Source organism: Acanthochromis polyacanthus, chromosome 8 (assembly GCF_021347895.1).
Source record: "Acanthochromis polyacanthus isolate Apoly-LR-REF ecotype Palm Island chromosome 8, KAUST_Apoly_ChrSc, whole genome shotgun sequence".
NCBI classification, from domain to species: domain Eukaryota; kingdom Metazoa; phylum Chordata; class Actinopteri; family Pomacentridae; genus Acanthochromis; species Acanthochromis polyacanthus.
Window position 1 is genome coordinate 13,507,300 of NC_067120.1, and position 23,312 is coordinate 13,530,611.

Below are 23,312 nucleotides of genomic sequence, written 5' to 3' on the forward strand. Positions count from 1 at the left end.
TTGTAGAGTTTTGTTTCTGGAAATGCCTTAAAATGATCTAATTTTCCTTTTTAGATGTTAAATTTCAATAAATTTTAAAAACTTGTTGCTTCACAACTTGAATATCTACTTTGTCTTTCATAGTTTTTACGATCAGAAGCCCAAACTGTAAGAAGAGCTTGCTTTCGAATGTCGATCTTTTTCATGTATAAGATAGAAAAAGTATCAGTAAATGTTCAGATCAACAGTAGATTTCTAAAGTCTATCATAGAGCAAACCTTTTTATCAGTTGTGTATATTTTTTGTCAAAGATTCGCAGATGGGTGACAGATTAAAGGAAAAATCAACATACGGTGTCTGGGTAAGGTGTTTGGTCACAAAAGGACACTAGAACAACATTTAACGTTTCATCCTTGGAGAGCCTCTCAGATCAGGATAAAGGTGATCACTCAGAATTACTTTGTATTGATTTGCAGTAATCCTCTCCTCTAAGGGGACAAGTGGGCCCTCATAATGCCAGAAATTTGTCCTCCATGGCGTTACTGGATCCCCTAACCACTGAGGTCAACGGTTCAAGTTCTTCTTTAATTTGTCACCCATCTATATCTCCACTGCAGTATACCCAAATGCAAATAATATCTGTATTGGATCATTCTTCTATCAAACTATAGTTCTACACATGGAATCCACACAAGAGTAGCAGAAATGTGATTTATTGTAGCAAACAACATTGGCTAGATTTCCTGTTCTACAAAATGGCAAGGGCACCGGAAGCATTTAAGGTTCAAGAAAAGGCTGTAAGAAATGCACTCAATTAAGCCGGTCAACGTAAATATTCCACAACCTGTTTGTCCTTCTCTTCCTTCAGTCTCTTCCGGTTTCCACTGGAGCTGACACGAATCTCCCAAGTGTATTTGCTGTTTGCCAACTATTGACAGACTGTGTGCAAATAGGTGTCTAACAAAAGCTTCATATTGTATTGTGGCAATTCACAAATACATTTCATATCTCATATATATTAAGCAGCCATCACATCAGTGTTTTGCATAAATTGCAATTCAATGTGCAAAGAAAAAACAAAACAAAAAAGGGCTCCATGAAAGCAGGACAAAGACTAGTGTAAAGTGCAATAGACATCACTGCTTCCATTATTTTGTCTTAGTGTTTTCAATTATTTACCAGCTTTTTGTCAAGTGTAGTTTGTGCTTACTGACGCAATCACCAAATTAGCGAGTGATGTTACGCCATGTATGGACCAGCTTGTGAAACATACACTAGTCTCACCACAATATTAGAGATACGCAAGAAAAAAGAAGTGACTGCCATGTGACATGCACTTTACTGGTCACCAGCATACCTCAGTAGTCAAGTTGAAGCATTTTTTGCACTAGTCTTTGTGTTGCCAAAAAAAACAGTCCTAAACAAAGTGATTAAGTGTCAACACGGTGCTTGGATTTTCTGAGAATTCACACAAAATATAATGTGGATATTAACGGATATACAGTGAAAACTGATCCTCAACTATGAAAACCAAAAATGTTGAGGGCAGCTCTTTCTTAATTTACAACTGAACTTCAAAGTCATGTGCCTCCATGTCATCTAATGGAAATCGCTGTAAGATTATGCTCAATCAACTGTGAAATAAAACTAATAAAGTAGTACACAAAGTATGTTTGCTTACAGTTACTGTGCCATCCCTGACTCGTCAAAAGTGGCTTGTATAAACTTGGCAAATACTTCTGTATTTTGTGTGGGGCAGCTTCAGATGCGTTTTCATGATGTCAGACAACTATAACCGTCTGTCTCATAACATGTTAAAAACAGGCAAGAAAAAAGTAAAAATGGACAGCAGTTCCAACATCTTCAAGTGATTTTGCAGCAATACTTCATGTAGTTTTGGACATCAGAGTTCAGACTTTACCGTCCAGGATTTTCAGCCAACCTGCCACTGCAGAAGAAAACACAAATGGTAGAAAATTTTTAGAACAATGTTTAGTGATCAAGAAACAGAGCTTGTTGGCATGTTGCTAAAACACAGATCATCCAAAGAAATCAATGTTGGAAGGTACACAGTTTAAGAGAGCAGTCATAATTGTTTCTATGAAAATACCTGTGACACATCAGTAGTAATCACAGAAATGCTGTCGCATTTTCAAACAAGAAAAGCACTCAGAGAGTGCAGTACTCTGCCAAGGCTGCTCAGTAGTCGCGTGATTTATGACTAAGAAGTCCTGATAAGTCCACAACAGTGGATTTGTAGTACGATCGCAATCATGTGATCGTCAGCAGGCAGCCGGCGTAGCGTTCTCTTGTTGTCATAGTTACACTGACTCCGTGCTGCTATCTCGCAATGCCACAGAAATCCATAACAAATCCATGGATCCAGACTAAAAGCCACATCACTGCTAAAATCCAATCACTTGGTCCTTGTGTCATATCTGAACTTTCCTGAAAATTTCATCCAAATACGTGCAGTGTTCTTTGGTGGAGTAATAAACCAAAATCTACTGCAAAATTTTACCCGTAAATGCTACCCAACTGCGCTGACAAAAAAATCTTAGCCAAATATAAAAGGAATTGATCCTTTCAGATGTTTGTCAGTTAAAAAGGTGCTTCATTTCCTGACTGTGAAAGACGGTTCTGTATTTTTAAGCTATCTCATGGATAACTGCATGAACAGACATTTATTTGCACTGCATCTCAGGAATAACAGTCTGCACCTCAAGTGTTGGGACAGTTACACACTTCTTGCTCTTCAGGCTTTTTGCTTCTGCATATAAAAGTTGAAATGAAATAACAGATAATGCATTGCTGAAATATGCTCTTGCAAAGTGCTAAAAACATACTTCCCTTTCACTGACAACTCTGTCTCCATCTACATGTCAAGTTTCAACTTTTATTCAACTCTGAGCCGCATGTGAGCTCATTTGTGTATGAAAGCTACAACTGAAAAACACAAGAAACATTTAGCTCTGTCCAATTACTTTTGATCCCCTGTACTTTTGGGATTATGTTTAAACTTATTGGTACCTCTTAGTAAGCACTGTAGAATCCGTTATTTTACTGTAGATTAAATTGGAAGAAGCACAAAGCCTACGGAACAAAAACTGTGCAAATACTCGTTATCCTTAAACACAAAACTGACCTTCAATCCACCACCGCCAGACACAGAGGTGGTCATCGCCTGTTTCTCAACTTCTTCCTGTTTTTTCCTTTTCCTCTCGACTGCTTCTGGATTTTTAACACCCCTGTATGCTGTCTGTAAAAGCAAAATGAGATATGATCAGGCACCAACAGGCAACGGCTTCTTTATAAAATGCTGCAGTTTGTTTATGTGATAAAATATCTTCAAGCAATCCGAAAAGCATGCATGTGTTTTTCCAAGAGCATTTTAATCGGTTATTTTTTACCACAACCTTTCAGGAAACACAAGACAGTCAGAACAAGCAGGTGGGCATTCAACTGCCACACGATGCAGTTCGGTTAAAGGATGAAGCAGCTTCTTTCAACAGTGCTGTGCTGCTTACTGAGACATGACTGTGTGTTAGGGCTCAGTGCTTTCACCTGTGCTAGTACAAGTGCGACCTGTCAGGGTGTCAGGATGTTTAAAGATGGAAACAGTGACTTGGAGCGGAAAGTTGTGGGAGTTGAGGTATCAGCCAAAATTCACCTGGCCAGGAAGAGTTTTTCTTCTGGTCCATGTCTGCTTACCTTGATACAACTTTAGCATGTCGCTTACGGGTTTGCAAGTGGCTTTTCTGCACAATGAAAAATTACTCAGTACAATGTAAAGTAGTTCTGCCTTCATAGGGGTTTATGTATATAGTAAAAGGATACAATGTTTTACTACATTCATTAACTAATGAAGCTGCAACTAACTTTCATTTTCACTGTTGATTATTCTGTTGATGTTTTCTCAAATATTCAGTTAATTATTTGGGGTAAAATGTCACAAAATGTTTCCCAAATCCCAAGATGATAAACATATCTGTTTATTGACACAGAGAGGCACAGAAACTAGAAAAATACTCACATTTAAGACACTGGAATCAGAGAAGTGTGACTTTTTTAAAAAATATAATAGTTGACACTTTATTTAATAGATGACAAGGAATCGCTTATTTTGATTAATTGTTGCAGCTCGAGTTACCAGATACCAAGTTAAAATCAGACCTTTATAAAAGTTGTATCAGTTTTGGGTGGAACTGTTTTCTAGAAGTGCTGTGTTTATGTTGATCTTTCTTCTGTATTATGCTGAGAGGTGTTTCTAATGATGGTTAGATGAAATGTCGAACACTGTACATTTCAACAACACCACAAATTAATATTAACAATACCTTCATGATGGTAGAACTAATTGCAAGGCTGATGTGTTGTAATAACATAGTTTTATTGCAGCACTTTTCACATAGACAATAAGAGCAACCCTCATAACTCACCTCTTTTTGTCTCTTCTCTGCGGCTTCAGCTAACTGTCGCCTCCTTGTCTCCTGTTAGACAAACAGAAAAGCTGTGAGCTAAACCTGGAAACAGACCATCTCCACCAGGTTACCCATACTGGGCCTGGAGCACTGCTAACATGCCGCTGTGTAAACAGTCAACGCCTCCTCAGCTCTACACGGTGGGGCCTACTGGTCTCCTACAGATGGTAAATCCAATTCACTAGTAATTTAAATCAGTTCCTCCTTTATTTTGAATACAGAAAAACACAATCTGCCTTCACCAGTGACACTGCTGGTAATAAAAGTTGTACAAATTTAACTTACCGGATCTGGAGTGACAACCACGTCGTCCGCGGCTCCACCAAGGCACGGTAAGCACATCCCCATACTGGAGTTATTATTCCAGGCAGTAAAAGGCAACGTAGAAAATCAGTTTTAAATGTCTCAGATAAGCCTAACTAGCTACCTAACTAGCCGGTAGGCCCGTCTCAAACTGCTGGGCTGATAGTTAAGGCAAAAGAAGCAGCAGCTTCTACTTCCAGCGGCTGCTGCTGGATCATCTGGCATAACGTTCCCAGCTAGCTAACGGCACCAACGGCGTCTGTTAGCAATGTTAGCATTCTAGCTAACGGCTAGCGTAAGCTAACACTACAAGCCAAGTTAGCTCTGAAAGCGGCACAGTTATTTACTTCTTCTCACACCTTTTGTTTAGCTGCCGCGGCATTTGGGAAATAGCTGTTTGAAAGTCAGATGACTAAGCCGAATGTTTTTCCCTCTGAGTTTGTTTTGGTCCGAGTTCAACTGGCTGACAAATCCGCTAAGGTGTGTTCACTAACGTCAAGGTACGCTACTGTTGGGGTCTTCTGCTAGCATGCTCTAAACACAAGAGTTACCAAACTGCAATAGCAGCAATTAAAAGACTACAAGAGTACTACTGTTTTTAAAAGTTGGCGAAACGTAAGTAGTGCTGTTCTTATTAATTTTTGTTCACTGCATAATAATCTGCGTAGGAGGATTTTGAATGTGACTAGCTGATGTGGGTGGATGCTCCACCCATAGATATATATCTATGGCTACACCCGTCCTCTGATCCAACAGCACCACCTGCAGCTAAAGGATGAGACTAAGCTAGTAATCACCATGGTAACAGCAGTATCCATCACTACTAATACTACATTACTACTGATGGCTGGAATGAGTTTAATCATCCATGACTTGCGCAGTAAATATCCTGGATGCATTACCCTATAAAAACTACTGGACTAGATGGGAGCTAAACGGGACTTGTGGGAGAAAGCCCCTTAAAATACTCATCAAAATGTCTAAAATTTAGAACAACCAAATGTGTCCCCACCGTATTTAGCTTACAGGATAACTGATAAAGTCAGTCCTACCTCTAAGAGAATGGATGGGCTGTCTTCTCCAGTGACAAATTATTGTCAGTTACATAGGCTAAGGAGAAACCTCTGTGTGAAGTGAGTGATGCGCCATACAGCAGTTCTGTCTAATCAATATCCTACAATCAATAGTCTGAGAGTTTAATGTTGTACCCCTCTTTGCCTGACAACATTTCAAACTCCACCCATTCATCTTCGCTGCTACGTCCAGGCTATTTCACAGCTCAAAGTGCTGCACTAGGGGAATGACAGGTCTGTAAGGCTGCGTAGCTTTAGCAGTTGTACAAGTGACCGCTGAGAAACTTATTATTGATGGGGGACTTATTCTGAAGGTGCAATGGAAGTCACCGTGTCACGGGCTCGTGGCACCTCCTCAGGTAGGTTTGACTCACTGCTGAAGGAGGCACATGGGGTTTATAGCTGGCTATGGTTTGATAGTAAAACTGCAGCTGGCTGTAAAGCTACAATGATTTAATTTAATGCTATCTGCTTGTTCATGTTTGTTTAATGGTTTGATCTTTCTTTTAACTTGTTTATATAATCACTTTATTTGACTGAAGTGTTTTAATAAATTGTTTTCTTGTAACATGTTATAGAATATTCAACTCTTTTGGTATGAAACTAAAACAGAAAATTCTTCGAAAAGTACATGTGGTTAACAACAGACAATTATAATGCTCATTCTGTCAGGATAAAATCTGAAAATACCGTAAAATGCATAGCTAATGAGTGCAGACAACTTCAGTATGTACGAACCATATTGTTAATCTGCTAGATGAAAACTGAGCCGTCTGGATTGATTAATTAATGAAGTGTGATACTGAATGCATGAATGAACAGGCGAGTTAGTGAAGCCACATTAGCCAGTAATAGTTTTCTATGAAGGGCGCAAAACTATACTTCTTTCACAGAATTTTCTGTAAATGAGGAACAGATTAAGTGGTCATGCCTGTACATTTAATTAGAATTTTTATTACATAGGGTACTTTATGGGCCTCTCGGGTGTGCACATTAATTTTCTCAATGACATGTTAGCATGGCACTCAGAAAAGCTCACTGTATTGTTGTCGTGAAACAACCACAGACTGGAGAAGGGAGAGCGTGACTGTTTTCTAGGGAAATCCAGCAAACATGTCCGGCATCATTCAGTTTAATGAGGTAACTAATGCATGAATGCTGTGGCTTTTAATAGCTGCTCTAAATCATCATCACTGCCTCATGCACAATTGAAAATGGTAAATATTGTGGCTGTTTCTTGACAGCTAATAGGACAGTGTTTTCTTCCATGTGAATAATGCTCAGGAGTGTACAAGAGTCACTGACAGGGGCATGGGGGCAAATCATGATGGGGTGGCTCTAAAGGAAGCAGCAGGATGTGTTCACAAATCATCAAGCCCTTGAAGCAGGTTTGTATCTTGCTCCTTGAGAAACTTTTCTCAGAGATATGATTTAGAGTTTGCTTTATACGTTACGAGAGAAACTGCAAATTATTATCACTCCTTGCTTTACGAGCATTGATTAGTACTCTAAAAGAAAGCTGAGCTGTGTTGACTGGTGACGTTGTATTGGAACTTTTATGCTAAATAGAAAGTATACATCTGGAGGACCTGACAGTTCGAGGTGAATCTGATCTGCTGGGGAAATGAATTCTTTTTCTCTACTTTTATTTGACAGGGGGGATTTTTTTGAGTGTTTTGCAACCATGGCACCATTCAAAGTAGTGTTTCCAGGGTCTAATAGCTGCTTCCTAATGCAGTTTTCATCTGAAGTAGCCCAGTGTTTTGCCTGCACGCACTGGATTAGATAGGAGCAGGAGTGCTATGACTTCACAGAAACATTTATGTGGCCCTAAGTGATCTGTGCTGAGTAACGTAAACTGTTTAGGAGATGTAAAGCAGATATGTCAGCTTGAAGTAGCCATCATATAACGGAAATACTGCAATATAAATGCCTCTACCCTGGATATGCACCCCCTTTAGCTTAGACTTATTAAGGTGATAAACACTTACGCCCTTTTTATTTAATTAACAGCTGGGAAGGATGTACATCTGCTGCACTCAAACTAGATTCCATTTATATTATCAGCAGTGGCGAAATGATTCTGCACGTGCATCGATTATATCATGCAATCAACTAAGCTTATTCAAAGTCCAGTATGTGTTTGTGATATTTGTTGCTAGGTAGTAATTTAGTCATGCTAATAGTGTCTCCCAGACAGTCTGGCTGTGACGCTGAATGAATTCTACTTTTGCATGGTTAATGGAGTCACACTTTCCTCGACATCTCATCGTAGATTTACAGCCGTTGGAGGGAGGACCTTAGAGACATGGAGCTTTGAAATGTATTTGTTTAAATAAATAATCAATGTGCCAGGAAGTTCATGCAGGAAGTATCTGCTCATCAATCGATTTACCTAATGCCTGTATAGTTTTGAAACATTCAGGACACTAGATTGCTGCACTTAGCCTCCACGGCATTAATGGACACAAGCACATTTTAGGCCATGTGTTTTTTTTTCTGACCAGTTGCCCAGAGCTTACATGTAGCAGTTTCTTCCATCCCTTCAAGGGTAATGATCTCTTTAATGGCTGATATTGTGCATGTGTCAGTAAAACTAAAACAAACTGAGCGGATTTAAAACTTGACATCACTGGCATTCAGTATTCACCATGTCCGGCTGCCAAGTTTACTTTTTTTGTGGGCTCCGTCGTGGAGAGATGCTGAAGGGAGATGTCGCTGTTGTACCTGTGGAGAGTCATTTCTGAGAGGAAACCGTTGGTGAGTCATGGTGTTTGGACTCAGAGTGTAGCCCTGTGGCTCTTTCTGTTGGTCTTAATAAGGCTGAATGCACACATGAGACAGGGAGCACACATAAGCACACACTGAATACAAATAGCAGATTTTAGATGGAATCTTTCTATCTTAAATAAATTACAGTGCATTATTATATGCTAACTTGGTCAACCTTGGCAGAGACCTGTTTAGGCTTAAGAATGGGGTCCTCTGTATTGCGTAAAAAGGCAATTACTGCATCATAAGCCTCTGACTGTTTGCCAAATGAGTAAAATATTTGAAAGTGTAACGTACCTTAAGACATTTTCTTGTTATTGCGCTCATTATTCTTCATTCTAAATGTCAGAGGAGCTAATGCTTATTATAAACACTGTTGAAAATTTTTCACATATGGTTCATGTTCAAGAATGACCAACCCATTAATATAGTTCTCAACATCCACATTAATTCTAATACGAAAAGGGCAACATTGCATAATGGTGTTACCCTTCAAATTTGCAGCAAGTACTGATATTCAGCCAGCAGTGTGCCAATTATCTCGCTGATAAAAAATAAAACTCTGTTGACATTTTGCTCTGGTTTACACAGCTGCAATTTCAACAAATATTTCTATGAGAAATCAGAGTTAACCATCTCTGAGCATATCATGTGTGTTGGTATTAAGTGTCTTGACATTTCTGGAGGTTTAACTGTTACACAGTTGGTTTTGGAAAGCACCTTTATTGTTCCTCATTAGTGTCAAGTATCAGAGTGCAAAAAGGAGTTTTAGAGACGTGTTAAAAATGTATGAGTGCTGTAACATTAGAGGGATACATAGAGAGCAGGACTGCTGTGGTCACCAACATACAAGCTACATTTTCCTAGTGCTAAATTCCACAACAGGTGTGATGGTTTGAATAAGGTCACAGAACCAGTAAAAAACACAAAAACTTTAACACGAAAACATTCTGATCACTGTTTGCAATCTTTTCTAAGTTTATGTATGTGTGTTTTGCAGGATCATGTCATCAGAACAATTGTATGTTCCTTCCCTTGCTGGAGGATCAGGCCTCCAGATGCTCTCCTGTCAATCCCAACATCAGCCACTCAGTGTCCTGGAGCTCTTCACTTGCCAACAGTTCCCACTCGGGAGGCACCGAGACAGAGACCGACCCGCACTCTGGTGAGTTTGCCAGCAGTTGTTGGGAATTCATATTTTTACGAGTATATCACCCGTCTGAGCTCGGCCCGTGTTTGTTTAGCACATCACTCCACATCTAAAGTGTATATAAAATAGTAGGCTCATGCTGAAAATTGAAGCTGCCTCCTTAATAAATATGGATTTGTCTCACCCAGTGGATGACTTGCAGGTTTTTCTATTGAGAGTCACAATAAAACTGTTGACCATTTAGTACAGCTGAAGCATTACATTAAGGCCACTGGACATCCACTATCCTCAAGTAGAGCTAAAACAGTCAATTGATCAATCAATTCGATGGTCAGTAAAATAGAAAATTAACTCTTTCAAAATACATTTTCTTGTTACAGCTTGTGAGGATTCACTGCAAGACAACAATCTGGATACTTTAGCTCTGATTATGACACATTATGATGGGCACTGTGTTACTGTTTACATTATTCATCATGTAACTTTTTTATCAATAAATTATTAAAAGCATACTTAGTGCGCTAATGAATAATGAAAACCGTTATTTGTTGATCAGTAACACATTGATGATTGGCTGCTTGACCTCAGCTTGAAGAGGAACATTTTAGACCCTCACTTGAACTTCTAAACTGACTTCATCAGCAGCTCCCTCGACTGCTCAGCGCTACGGCAAGCCATCAGCGGTAATTTAGTTTAATGCGTTGATGTCAGAGCTTTTTGTCATTCAAGAGCCCCTCAGGCAAGCTCTTTGGTTCTTTGAACAAATCACAAACACTGAATGTGTTTATGCTACAAGAGATTTGATTATGATTAAATATCTCTACACTTGATTGTGACCTTTTCTTTGATTGGAATGTTTGGTTGTTGTTTTAAATTGCAAAGCTGCTGTTGCTGATTGCTGGAAATCCTGTTTGCTGACTGAAATGCATCTTGTTGCACAGATTTTTGGGATTTGATAGGTTTTATTTGTGGAAATTGTTGTTTGGCTTTTAGCTTGAAGATGACGTGACGGCACGTTGCTTTGTTTGAAGGTTCCGAGAGTATCATTCAGCATGTGAATCTGATCGTGACTGTAAATTTACATGCATGGGATGAGGTAGATGATGCCAAACCAGCTGTGGTTCTTCGGGCTGAATGCTGACAGCCTAGTTAGTCACTTGTTCCACAGGGTGGCAGTATTTTATTTGTTTAAAACCTCCCTTCCTTTGCAGTGCTGTCATCTGACCTACATCTCTAAACTCACAGGCAGACATGGAGAAGGTACAATTTTAAATGGGACTGACCGTATAAGAGCTGCTTATTTATTTATTAATCACCTGAGTGGAAGAGATGCATTTGCTTGGTAGTTTGAGGACACAATATAGGGGTTGGCACTCACAGCCCTGATACCAGTCCTCTATAAACATCAGAACAGTGGGAGGGGTAGAGGCGTGCTGTGCTGCAAGAAAGCAGATGGTATTTGCATCTATGACAGATGCCAGACTGCTCAGAATACCCGCACAGACAGCGACTGATATACAAATCTGGGGCCGCAGACCAAATTGCAAACTGTGTTGTTGTGACTGTGGCGACGAGTGACCAGATCACAGAAGTCAGCTCAGCGACTGCTTATATAGAAATAACATGAGCTACTCAAGAGAGAGGTTTCATTCTCATGGCTTTCTGATCCATGATTGGAGTTGTGCTGCTGTAACTCTGTGTGTGGTTGACATTGAAGTAAGAGCAGTGACCTTGCAGATAATCCTCGATAAGATCTCTGTTCAGTTAATACTGTGCGACTTAAGACCTAAGAGAAAAGATGCAAGGCTTTCTGTCTCATAAATTGCTTGTGTGTGTTTAATACTAATATGCATCCTTTTGTCCCATACAAATGAAACAAGCTGTCAAAAACAACAGTAAAATATACAGGTCATGACAAGCACTGAGAGTCATCGCCATAAATAAACTAAAAAAGAAACTAAACATTTAAAACAGGCAAATGAAACAAAAAGGGGAGACAGAGCAGTGAAGAAAAAACTGAATAATTTTCAGTGAAATTGAATCTACGGTGTGTTTTGCATTCTGTTGCCTCAAATGTTATACATCTTCAAGATACAGTTTCTTTGCCATTTTCGTTGAATTCCATTTGTGCAGCAGAGCCAGCATTAACATCATGAAATTTAAAAACAAAACAAAACACTGCAGCCATTTTAACACTGTTCTCAGCTTCAGTTTCCGTGACCGATATAACATTTACTGTGGAACAAGGGATCCCCGGCCACCACAGCAGCAGTGAGCCCTGTAGTAGTGAGTGGTAGTATTGATTATTTGGAGTTTTTCCTCTCAGCCCCACAGTATTAAATGCCTGCCTAGGAAAATGCTTCCTTCCAGAAGCAAAGTCACAGGGACTATATTCTATTTATTGATGTTTTAGACTCAAGTTATTTGTTATTAGTTTTGTTTTTTGGGGGAATAATTCAAGTTTGGCCTCATTCTGGCTGTTGCTTAACATGTTGTTTGTGTTTGTTGTTAAAGATCACGTGATGGCCAAGGATTTACAGAGCCATAAACATCTAAAATTGCTTTTTTATTTTTTATTTTGGAATAGTTGAGTGATCCTTTATAATACTCAGAAGGTGTTTTAGTGGCTTTAAATGAAACAAAAGTTAAAAAATAAAATAAAATAAAAAATTCTATCCTCACTGAAGCTGCTGTTGCATATTTGTTTTGGAGCCTCTGCATGATATTTTTGGCACCAAGCTGCACTTTTGGTTCCCGCTCAGAGATCCCGGTGAGGTGCTGGCATCTTTCAGGACGGCGCTGATTGACGACACGGTCGATACTTGTCCTTGTCGGTCCATTCTGAGACGTGCTGCCCTCCGGTAATTTCCCGCAGCTTATTTGGACTCGGTAAATCAGGAGGGAGGAGGACGTGTCCATCTCAGGACCTCCCCTCCCGCCCGTCACCATGACAACAGCCGTGGATGGTGATGGTTGGGTTGGGGGGGGGGGGGAGCGCATGCGGAGCTGAGACAGGTGTTGCTGGGCTTTGCGCATCGGCCGTGTGATCGTGTGGCAGGATGGCAGATGAGGGAACACCTGCACAAGCCCACCGCAGCTCCTCATGTACACAACTGCGATCTTGCCTCTCGATAAACGGATTTTAATTAACGGGAACTGGGATCCAAGTGAACGTCGCCATGGTGCACCACTCGGGCTCCATCCAGTCCTTCAAGCAGCAGAAAGGTTGGTGGCTGACGTGGAAATTTCGCCGTGATTTCTTTCGGATCCGGCCACTTTTCGTGTCTTGCGAAATAGTTTGCGTGTGGAAAGCTGCTCGGAGGTGAAGATCTGTGTACTTGCTGTGAGTGTGACGCAGAGTTGCAGCCTCCTTCTGCTGGGATGGAGCTTGTTCTTAACCTTGTGCGCTTTGATATTTATCCCGCTACTTTATATCGCACTGGCTGTTTTATTGTTGTGAACCAGTTAAAGTTGTTCAGTTAAAATAACACCTCTCATATCAACAAAATCTATCAGAAATTGTTGAAATGTTAAAACATCACAGCCTGTTTAAACCGCATTTGTTATAATAAAGTGTAAGGTTAATGGTGCACAGAGAAGACACGATCTTTCCTCTCCATTCAAGCAATGCAGAAGCTGAAAACATTTTTAAAGTAGTGTTTGAACTTGCAGTGATTTGAACTGCATTTACGCCCACGAATGAGCTTTCAGGGATATACCCAAAGAGCCGTACAAGTAGGCTATAATCTGTGTCAATATTATGTTGGTCTTCTGCTTTGAGCAAAGATACAAACTGTTCCACGCAAATCTGCTTAGATGCATGCTGAATAGTTTGTGCTGAAGGTGAAGTAGCTTCTTTGCACCCTGCAACCTGTCAGGAATAGATGCGCTCAGCCTTTGAGCTTCTGACCGTCATAAAAATGATTTGAGGCTGTTAAAAAGTTCCCATCATGCAGTCAAATAGAAAATACGTTTCCGCTCAGCAAGTTATTGAAAGAGCAATATGAGACATCACGCTGCAGTTCATGTTGGTGTGTTGGGCTCATTTGCATTTTGGACAGACAATATTTTCACACAACAAATGGTGCTGTTAAAGGAAAAGACTTGATCTTCACACACTGGCGCACATTTGATCAGATCTCGAAGTAAATACCAAATACCAGCACTTCATAAAGCAGCTGGATTACAGTGCTGGGCCAGTATTGATCTTAAACCGCAAGTAGGGATGCTCACAGGCAATTATTGAGTGCTGCTTAATTTGAAGACGGATGCATGAGACTGACATGATACAATCTCAGTCACGACGCATGAAGCAGACTTTATATAATGCTTATGACAGTTGTCATTAAACATCAGTTGTTTCATTTTTAATGCAAAGCTGACATTGTTTGAGATGTCTTTTTAGATTCGTCTTCTGAGGACAAATTCAACTTTCATTTGCACTTTTTCTTTATCCTTTGGCATTTTTTAAATCTAGTATAATAATGTCTTTATGTTTGTTTTGTGTAAATTGCTGCTGTAACACTGCAATGTCCCTTTTTTTTATCTCTTTCTATTTTTTTTAATCAAGAAAAATGCTGATTTCTTTCAAACTTTCAACACGTGTCTTTCAGCCTTGTGTAATCCTTCTTTGTTCACTTTATAACTTGCAAATGTAATGGCATTCCCTTCAGCTTCAGCTGCTCTTTATGTCTACTGGTACTTTAAACATCATCATATTAATATGATACATTAGGATAGTGGATAAAGTAATCATAATACCTACATTACAGCCTGCTGTAATTGTCATTGTGAGCATGTTGGTGTGCTGATTTTGGCATTTCGTGCAGTCATGAAAGTATTTAGTCAAATCAACTCATCTTTTCTGTGATAGTAAATGTGAGTCACAGGCAAGAAAAGGTTTGGGCCCAACTGTACCGCTGTAGTTGAGGTTTACCACATAATCATTCTGGTCTCGTGACAGCCATTGTCAGACCTACCTGTTTATTGTAATGTTAACACATGAAGCTAAAAGGTTTCTTCTACTTTAATAGTTGAGCCTGGTTAAGAGGAGTCTATGTTATCCTTGTTAGTGTTATGGTTATGACAGTACAAAAGGCAGTATCTTCTGGTAAAGTGTTACCAAATAATGCTTATTTTAACACCTTGTGTTTCTGGCCGTCTAAATATAGAATAATGGTGAAGACAACACTTGTTTTTCATGCTGACTGAGGCTCATAAATGAGGAGCAGCTACTTCTTTGTGATCGTATACCAGAAGAGGTCTATCCCCTGGCTTCTGATGAGAGGATGCTGAGCTGAGCAGCTCCAAATCTCATGACTGAGTGAAGCCCTGCTGAAGAGGCTGTTAGCTTATCTGCTTTGCTCACTTCTCTTTGATTGTGGACACAAAAGTGGACAAGAAATGCTTTTATTCCTCACACTTAATCTTCTACCACAATTGACGCGCACAATATGGACCATACCATAAGATCCCACGCTGAGAGTGTTTTTAATTTTCATTATCATAGAAATATCTGTTATTATATTAACAAATTTTGTTTTATCATATGAATTGTGTTCCATCCAGTAATTATTTCCTTCTGTATTGCTGTTTCACAGAAAATCTTGGCTTCTAACATCTTACAGCTCAGAATAAACCGCTTTCTAACTTCAGTTCAGTGAACAGGAAAAGCGTAGCATAAGATGATATCAGATTTATGTTAAAGGCTGACTATAGGCCGGAGGGCCCACTCAATTTTTCAGTGACTGCTAAGTGCACCATTAAAGTGAAGGCAAAAGGGGTGAATTTTGGCTCACAAAGTCCTGCTATAGCAGTATTCAGAAATTACACTGCACTTCCTCAAACACAGCCAGCGACACCATATGAGAGCATTAAGAGGCTTCGTGCTGAAAATGCTTGCTGAAAGCTGAATAGAGGTTTGTGTTTGAGGTGAAAAGCTTTGTTGAGCCAAGTCATTATCACTGTGTAGGTAATCAGAACAATCGGAAAACTGACGGCAAAATCAACTGGACACCAATATTAGGTAGTTAATAGAGGAGTTGAATGTTTCTCCAAGTTTTTCCCGAGAAGCCCTGCAGAGCTGTAGGTGAAAGAACATTTTAGGCTGAATTTTGAAATTAAACATAGCATGAGGGGTTTTTCTTCTTGCCTTGAAATATTACATTGCTCAGTTGATGAAAAAATAAAAGAGCTATATTTGATATTTGGACTTCAAAACCAAGATGACTCAGTACCATCTGATAATGCTTCCCAAGATTTGAGTGAATTTTAAATGTGCTTTGGCACATGGATTGTAGACTCAGATTCATCAGCAGCATGTTGGTGAACGCTGAACCTCATCTTACCTTCTACTGAACACTCTTTCTGTAGATAGTTTTTGCTTTAGGCATATAAAGATTTGATTGTAACCTGCTTCTTACTTATATTTAGCTAAGCTTGGTTCATTTGTTCATTCAATATTCTGCACTTTTGTTTGTAAAGAATCAGTATTGTTTATCAGGCAATATCCGGCTCATCTTCCTTCCAGAAATAGAATTTTTTAAGCCCAGTAGTGCTCAGTAGCCCAAAAGAATGACTTTGATGTTTGTGTGTTCCTGTTTGTGGATGGATGGTTTGTGCAGGACTGAGACTGTCCTCTGTTGCAGTTTTCTACTGTGTGTGTGTGTGTGTGTGTGTGTGTGTGTGTGTGTGTGTGTGTGTGTGTGTGTGTGTGTGTGTGTGTGTGCGTGCGTGTGTGTGTTTAAACCATTGGTTTGGTTGCACAGTCCGAGGCAGGCCACCTGTCCTCTTATGCAAGCAGGCAGATGGTTTTATAGATACAGACATTAATTTCAGGACAGATTTGGGTTTGGGGAGAGTGTATATCTACTATCATCTGTTTAATATTTATCTAAGCTTGCCTTAAGAGTAAGATATTAAGCAGACATTAGCTTTATATAAGATGAGTTAATCGTGTTTGAAATGTGTCCCATCAGATTTGAACAGGTAAACGCTTAAGTAAGTTGAATATATTCTCACTGCAACCATACGCAGGTTTACAGTGAGAACAAAATACCACTTCGCCGCGTCTGCAGTGCAGCTTACAAAAAAAGACAAAAGACATTACAACAAGCAGTTTACAAAATGACAAAACACAGAGGCTCTTTTGTTCTGCGCCTGTGTTTGTATGGTCTGGCAGTTACCAGCTTTAACACTTTCAGTCTTTAAATAGTGAGCGGTTGTTTTGTTGCTAGGTTATGAGGACAATACAGGCACAAGTTCTGCTGGAGCCCAAAGGTATTTAATCATGTCTACAAAACCCACAGATCCTGTCAACTCATCGTTGAACTATAATGATCTTCGGTGAACTTTATTCCCGGTATTTTGTTCTGAAGGCAGTGCAGCTGGTCGGCATTCCCTCCTGAAGTGTGTGCGTGGATGCACCGGAGGCTTTGCAGAAAATCCTGAGACGTAGTAGAAATCACAAGCAATCAGGGGGTATAAGAAGATAGTGTGACGTGAACGGAACAGGGTAATATACGGGCTGACAGAGGAAAAGATGTTTAATCTCCTCAAATGATGCAACCCAGAGGTTGTGCCAGGATTGTGTAATCTGGTCCTGAACCGTCCAAAGTGTGGGGAAAAAGTGCCATCTGCTCAGAGGAGTGTTCACGGTCAGACTGTCTGGCTCAGCTGCACGTGACAGACAGACGATAACAGATAGCAGTGTCTGTGGAGTTAATTGTTGGGTATTTCAGACTGCTGATGTGGTCATTATTTTTTATTATCTGGTAATTAAATCCGCTGAGATTAAGTTTTGCTAAAAATGATAAACTATCGGTCCAATGCAGTGGGGGTAAATACGTGTTATAGCGCTGCACACATTAAATTTATGTTGCTCTTGGCTGGTGGTTAAAATCTTCCTATATACTTTAATTAGATTCTTAGTTTTTTAATTTGATATTAAACTCATAATGCTTTTGAGAAATGTCCACTGCATCTATTTGCTACAGTCATCATAGTCATAATATATATCAGATTTAACCATAATTTATCATCACAAATGACATACACACATTAGCATATATCATTCCACTAATGCATCCCGAAATGCTGACAGGGAAATATAGAACGTTTTAAAGCCCCCGCATGTGGCAAGATTTGTGAACTATATGAAGGTTTTGAGAGGAGCAAAATAAGACAATCCATCTGAGAATTGGTGCAGTGTCTTTCACAGTGTTGGTTTTTTCCTCATTATACCACTGGGGCGGCATTTTGAAACGATGAAATACCATGCATAATTTCTTCAAAACTCCCCTCAGTGTGGGTCATTTCAGGCAATACAGCCCTTTATTCCAGTTATAAATAGGAAGTCAAATTATCCTTCATTTTCTCCACAAAAGCCTACCTCGGTGGAAGTTCAAGCTGCAAACTTACGGTCACAGTATTAGAGCAGCAGTAGTTAAAGCTGTGTTTCCAATGTTCTTAGCTGTAGCCTTAGAATGCCTCTTTATAACACTCAGAAAATAAATTAGAGTACACTTTTCTGATTGTGAATGTGGAGTATATTTTGCTCTCTATTTGTTATCCAATCCGAGTTAGATTTTGTCAGATGAACACGCAATGTTTTGACTGTTTAAGTGACAATTCACAAATTTTCTGAATCTATCTCAAGCAATCCCTATTAGACATTGCTGGTGCACCTTGAACATTGTACATGTAGCATAAGATGGGAGCTGAATATTCAGTGGCTGCTAAATAACACTCTTAATACTCCATGTGAACTCAGCTGCGTATATATGTTCTTTGATATGTTGCCAGGCGGAGGATGAAACTCGCTCTAACTGCTTGGAGAGGGAGGCTGCTTGCAGTCCCCACACCCGAGGAAAGTAACTGGCGGGGCAACAGATTCTCAAGGACAGGCTCTGGCGATGTAAATTTCTTGTTTTAATTCTTAATCCAACAGTAGCTTTACACTGTGGAGGTTTAAACCTTAAAGACTCACAAAAGGATAGGCTTATTTATTGTAATTCTGAAAAGGACCCCTAAGATTTGCATCAGAGATTCACTGTGATCAAATATTGCTAACTGTTTAAAGGGTGGAAAAGCTAAAATTGCATAGTCTATTAAACCACACACTTCATACACAAACAGTCCAAAGCCTATTAGAAAGTCACTTAAAGCAGCAATTTTGTGGCAGTTGCCCCAGCACCTTGGACAGCACTACACGTTAAGTGAAGCTTCGGGACATTTTATCCTGCTCTCTCACAGATCTGTTGCCAGTACTGGCAAACACTGAAAGCAACCCACTGTCCTTATTTAAACCATTTTAAAGCTGTTAAAAATATTCAGCACCTAAAATGCTTATATACAACTAATATGATTAAAATGGCCTGTACTTACCAAGCTTTAGTGGCTGGACCTCATAAAAGCAGAACAGTCCTTCTCAAAGCCCAGTCAGATTAAATGAGCTGTCCAAGGATGTTTCTCTGGTGCTCGGTGAAGTAGAAAAATAGTTCTTGCATTATGGTGTGGAAGCTCCAAGTTAGGGCAACATTAACTACTGCAAGGACACAGACCTTCAAGGCTTTGTGCAATTGGGTGAGCAGTGGTTTAAATGTCTGTTTCTCATCTTCTGGAAGTGTGGAGGTGTTTGAGAATGAAGTGTGGGCCAGGTGAGGTACCAATCAGTGCTAGCAGGGGCTTTGTTTTGTTTTCTGGGTGCAGGAAAGTGCTGCTATACGGGTTTAGTGTAGATCACTTTGCTCTCTAAAGCAGCGTGTCCTTTCCACAGCAGGTACATTCTTCTGTGGTCTCTTGGTTTTGTTGTCTTTCTGATGTTTCTATTCCCAGTGCACGTTTACCCACTCTGGAGGTTTTCGTTTCCTCCTGCTCAGGGCACTGACTCCATAAATCAGGAGCACTTTCTTGTTGCTGAAAGCTGCTGTTCATGTGTTCTTGTAGCAGGTCGGATGCTAGGAGGGCCATGTCTTCCAAATGCAGCAGCTCAAGACTCCACAATAGTCACCAAAAGCATAAAAAGTAAAGCTGCACATAGTTATTGTACTCAGCAGTTCTGCTTCCTCCATGCCCATGTCGTCTAGAGATGAATTTTCAGCATGATGGAACACTTGAGATATACATTTAAAGGATTTCAGAGCTCTGCTGTGGCCAGGTGCCCTGTCTGGCACTGCTCAAGTAAACACTTCAGTGTGCCCACCGGATACTGGCACAAGCGGTGGGCTTTTGCATGAACTTGAGCAGACATTATAGATACTGGATAAATCCTCAATAGTCCTCTTGCCAGATATGGAATGAACACTGAGCCGGTGCAGTTAGTGATTAAAGCTGTGAACATTCGCAGTTCCACTTTACAGCTCATCCTGAAGGATTTCTCGAGCACCAGCAGGTCTCTCTGACATTAGACAGTCCTGATCATTCTCCTGGGCTGAGTATTCTCTGCTCAGACCAGCTATTTAATAGTTGTTGTGAGCCAGCAGATTTTCTGATCAGCCTCGATGCACATTTGTTTTTCACACATTGACGAGGCGTATCTGTTCACTTCCTTACCTTTTTGTTTCTGACGTAATTTATTGTAAATGTTAAATCAGATGATTCATGAGCCATAAGCTTCCTACAAGGAAAACAGCATGCACCACTGCCTTTCACGGAAAACTCAAGCCAGGGTGCTAAAATGCATTTCTTCCTTTCAAAGTGGAAAATTATCATGGACTAGCCTTTTAGATTTATGCATTCTGAGGTCATCGCTGCTTAATATCCCAGGATGAGGGACGACTATCATGTACTGAGGTGCCGACTCTTGGCAAAAATGTCAATCCAGCCTCCGGTATTGGTGATGCAGGGAGGGGAGAGGAGATTACTTGCTTGGGGGTTTGGGGATAACGTTGCTAGGTACCGCTCCATTACTGGAATCTATAAAACTGTCATTGTTGTTTGATTCTGACTGCACCTGAGTTTAGAAAATGGTCAATGGAAGTCACATCGTTATACAAAGTTCACCAAACGGTCTAGCCAGATGCCAACAAAGAGTAACATAACACATTTTTTAGGTACCATTTTATTCTCCAATAAAAACATGAAATGACGTTGCCTGTAATACGGTTGAATTTGAATTAGGAAATAAATACAACATCTGCAACAACAGCATCAGTAATAATAAATCCTAACATATTAATAAATGTAAATAATAAAAATAATAATAATTTCTGTATGGGCAGATCTGGCACCATGAGACCAAAGCATAATGCCATGTCTGCCTCCATGTGATAATTTTTATGAATGCACTGTGTTTTGGATGTGCTTCTCTGAGCATGTGGTGCGTGATTTCTTTCTTCTTTGCCCACTCTTTTATGGCAGGGATCCCCTGAAACGATCTCTGCAAGAGGAAAGAAATAATGTTTGTTGTGTGTAAAAAGAAAAAAGTCCTGATGCAGAATGTTCCTTAGTTGAAAGCTATGATTCTGAAAGTGCCACGGGCTGAGCACGGATGAATAATTGAAGGTATAGAATAAGGAAACAGAGAGGCATGATGGGAAACAGCCCACTGACCTGAATTCTCTTTGTGCACCATCCTCACAGATAGCGTCTGGTCGCTTCAGGTGTCTCACAGTGACTGTGGACGATAGTGACTCAGAGCAACAGAACACATCTTGGGTAATTCTAAATCAGTTTCACAGCACTGTTTTCCTTCTTCTGGTGTCTGACAGCTTGTAACTGATCTTAAAATCCTTGACATTTTTCAAATTAGATGTTTGCTCTTCCAGCTGGATCAGAGCAGATTGGCTGCATTTGCACACAGACACACAGAGTGATAGTGATGCGGCTCTGCCAGGGATATGACATGTCATACATACTATGACAGAAATAATCAAGAGGAGCATAACAAACTGATGAACAACCTCACTTCTTTGTGTATTCGTTCGTATATAGTGCACAGTATACATTCACAATGGCCAGTATCATACACACCCACATCCACAGACAAAAAAAAAATCCATTTAATCTCACATCAGAAGACCATCATGGACGGCAGAAATCCAAATCCCGGATCACGACCTGCACTGAAACTCGTCCAGCTCCACGTCAGATGAGCCTGAGTGGGTGTTTGTTAGAGCACACACAGAACTGACATCAAGACTCTGCGTTATGCTGATGCAGAGGAAGCAGGGAGGTGTGTTTTTAATCACGTCACCTCACGGCAGGCTTCCTCTTCCTGGACACTCAGTGACTGCCATACCTGCTTGCACGCATGCATGCACATACAGTCCATGCACACACACAGGATTAACTTTCTCCTCATAAAGCAGTTTTAGCCAGAGCACAGCGAGATTAAACGTGGGATTTCACATTAGATGAGCCCTTTATATATTTATATGGACTTACACAATGTACCATCTTCAAAAGGTACTGCTCAGCTGCTCTGACGGTGGGGTAGAGTTCATAGAGGCTGGATGCATGAAAAAAAAAAGAGGTCAAAGCTTTGGAACAGGGCAGTGATTGTCAGATAACTATTATCATATCCCTAATATTCACAGGGGTCTGAGAGATTTGATGAGTGATTTTTTTTTTTTTTTTTTTTTTTTCATCTGCACATGCTCGGAAATTTCCATGGAAGCAATTTCACACAACATGAACCCTGTCCAATTTGTGATTCTATTTTAAACTTAGAGTCCTTTGGGATGGCAAAGCTGTGCCCCTAGAGACCCATTATCTCTGCTCTGATGTATTATCTCAGACATGTGGAGTTTTGCCGGTGTCTGTTGGGTTTACCTGGACCACTGATTGTACTTTTTTGATGAGGAGGATGTGAGCCACTCTCTATTTATCAATAGGCAGAATGTGGATGGAGTGGACAGGGTCCTCCTCCAACAGGACAGCTTTAATAAATAAGAACACAAACACACTTCAGACTCATCCACAGAAGCCATGATATTATGGCACTTGATGGCCACTTCAGTGGAGCTCACAGCGCTCACTGATTTACACTTGACTCATAAAGTAAAGTATGTTGCTGCTGCATTTGTGCTGAGAGAAACAAACCTTCCTCCTCACTGGACCATAAAGGTTGTGGTTTCTGAAATGTTATCGCAGATGTAATTGGCACAATACAGCATGTCTACTCACAGAATAATTGCTGAACAACCTGCAGCTCAGTGCTGATTTGAAAGACTGGATTTAATGAATCGACTGAAATCTGAAAAGCGCAAAAAAGAAATGAATACTTGTGAAATTAAAGCACTGGGGAAGCAAGAATTGTGGCTAGTCTAAAGAGAAACTAGATGAGCCCTCAGTAGAGGGCAGAACCACACCCTCTGCTGCCGAAAACCCTGTCCTCCCCATACAACTGATGCAATATGTATCAATTTTGATCATCGTACCTATCTCCCTCCCTACTTGATCTGCTGACCTGTAACTCCACAACTGAGCAGGGGACCTTAGACTGATCTTATGTGCCAAGTTTGATTATCCTGACTTCAGCGGTTGCAGAGATATCGGACCGGACATAGCCACATACATACATACATACATACATACTTACCCAGCCAGATACCA

At 40.2% G+C, this 23,312-nt stretch overlaps 2 protein-coding genes across 2 annotated transcripts in view; one reads left to right on the forward strand and one right to left on the reverse strand.

Moving 5' to 3' along the window:
* Window positions 1-676: 676 nt before the first annotated feature.
* Window positions 677-5,465, reverse strand: svip (small VCP interacting protein). The gene is made up of 4 exons (XM_022192887.2): window positions 4,746-5,465; window positions 4,419-4,469; window positions 3,125-3,238; window positions 677-1,927 (listed from the first exon to the last, which is right to left on the reverse strand). Exons 1-4 carry the CDS (start codon window positions 4,806-4,808, stop codon window positions 1,913-1,915), a joined length of 243 nt encoding a protein of 80 aa, XP_022048579.1. The 5' UTR covers window positions 4,809-5,465; the 3' UTR covers window positions 677-1,912.
* Window positions 5,466-9,616: 4,151 nt separating this feature from the next.
* ano3 (anoctamin 3) overlaps window positions 9,617-23,312 on the forward strand; it is a 42,551-nt gene continuing 28,855 nt past the window's right edge. Inside the window, exon 1 of the mRNA XM_051951535.1 lies at window positions 9,617-9,773. Coding sequence (XP_051807495.1) covers window positions 9,632-9,773 — 142 coding nt within the window. The 5' untranslated portion in view covers window positions 9,617-9,631. The remainder of the gene's footprint in view (window positions 9,774-23,312) is intronic.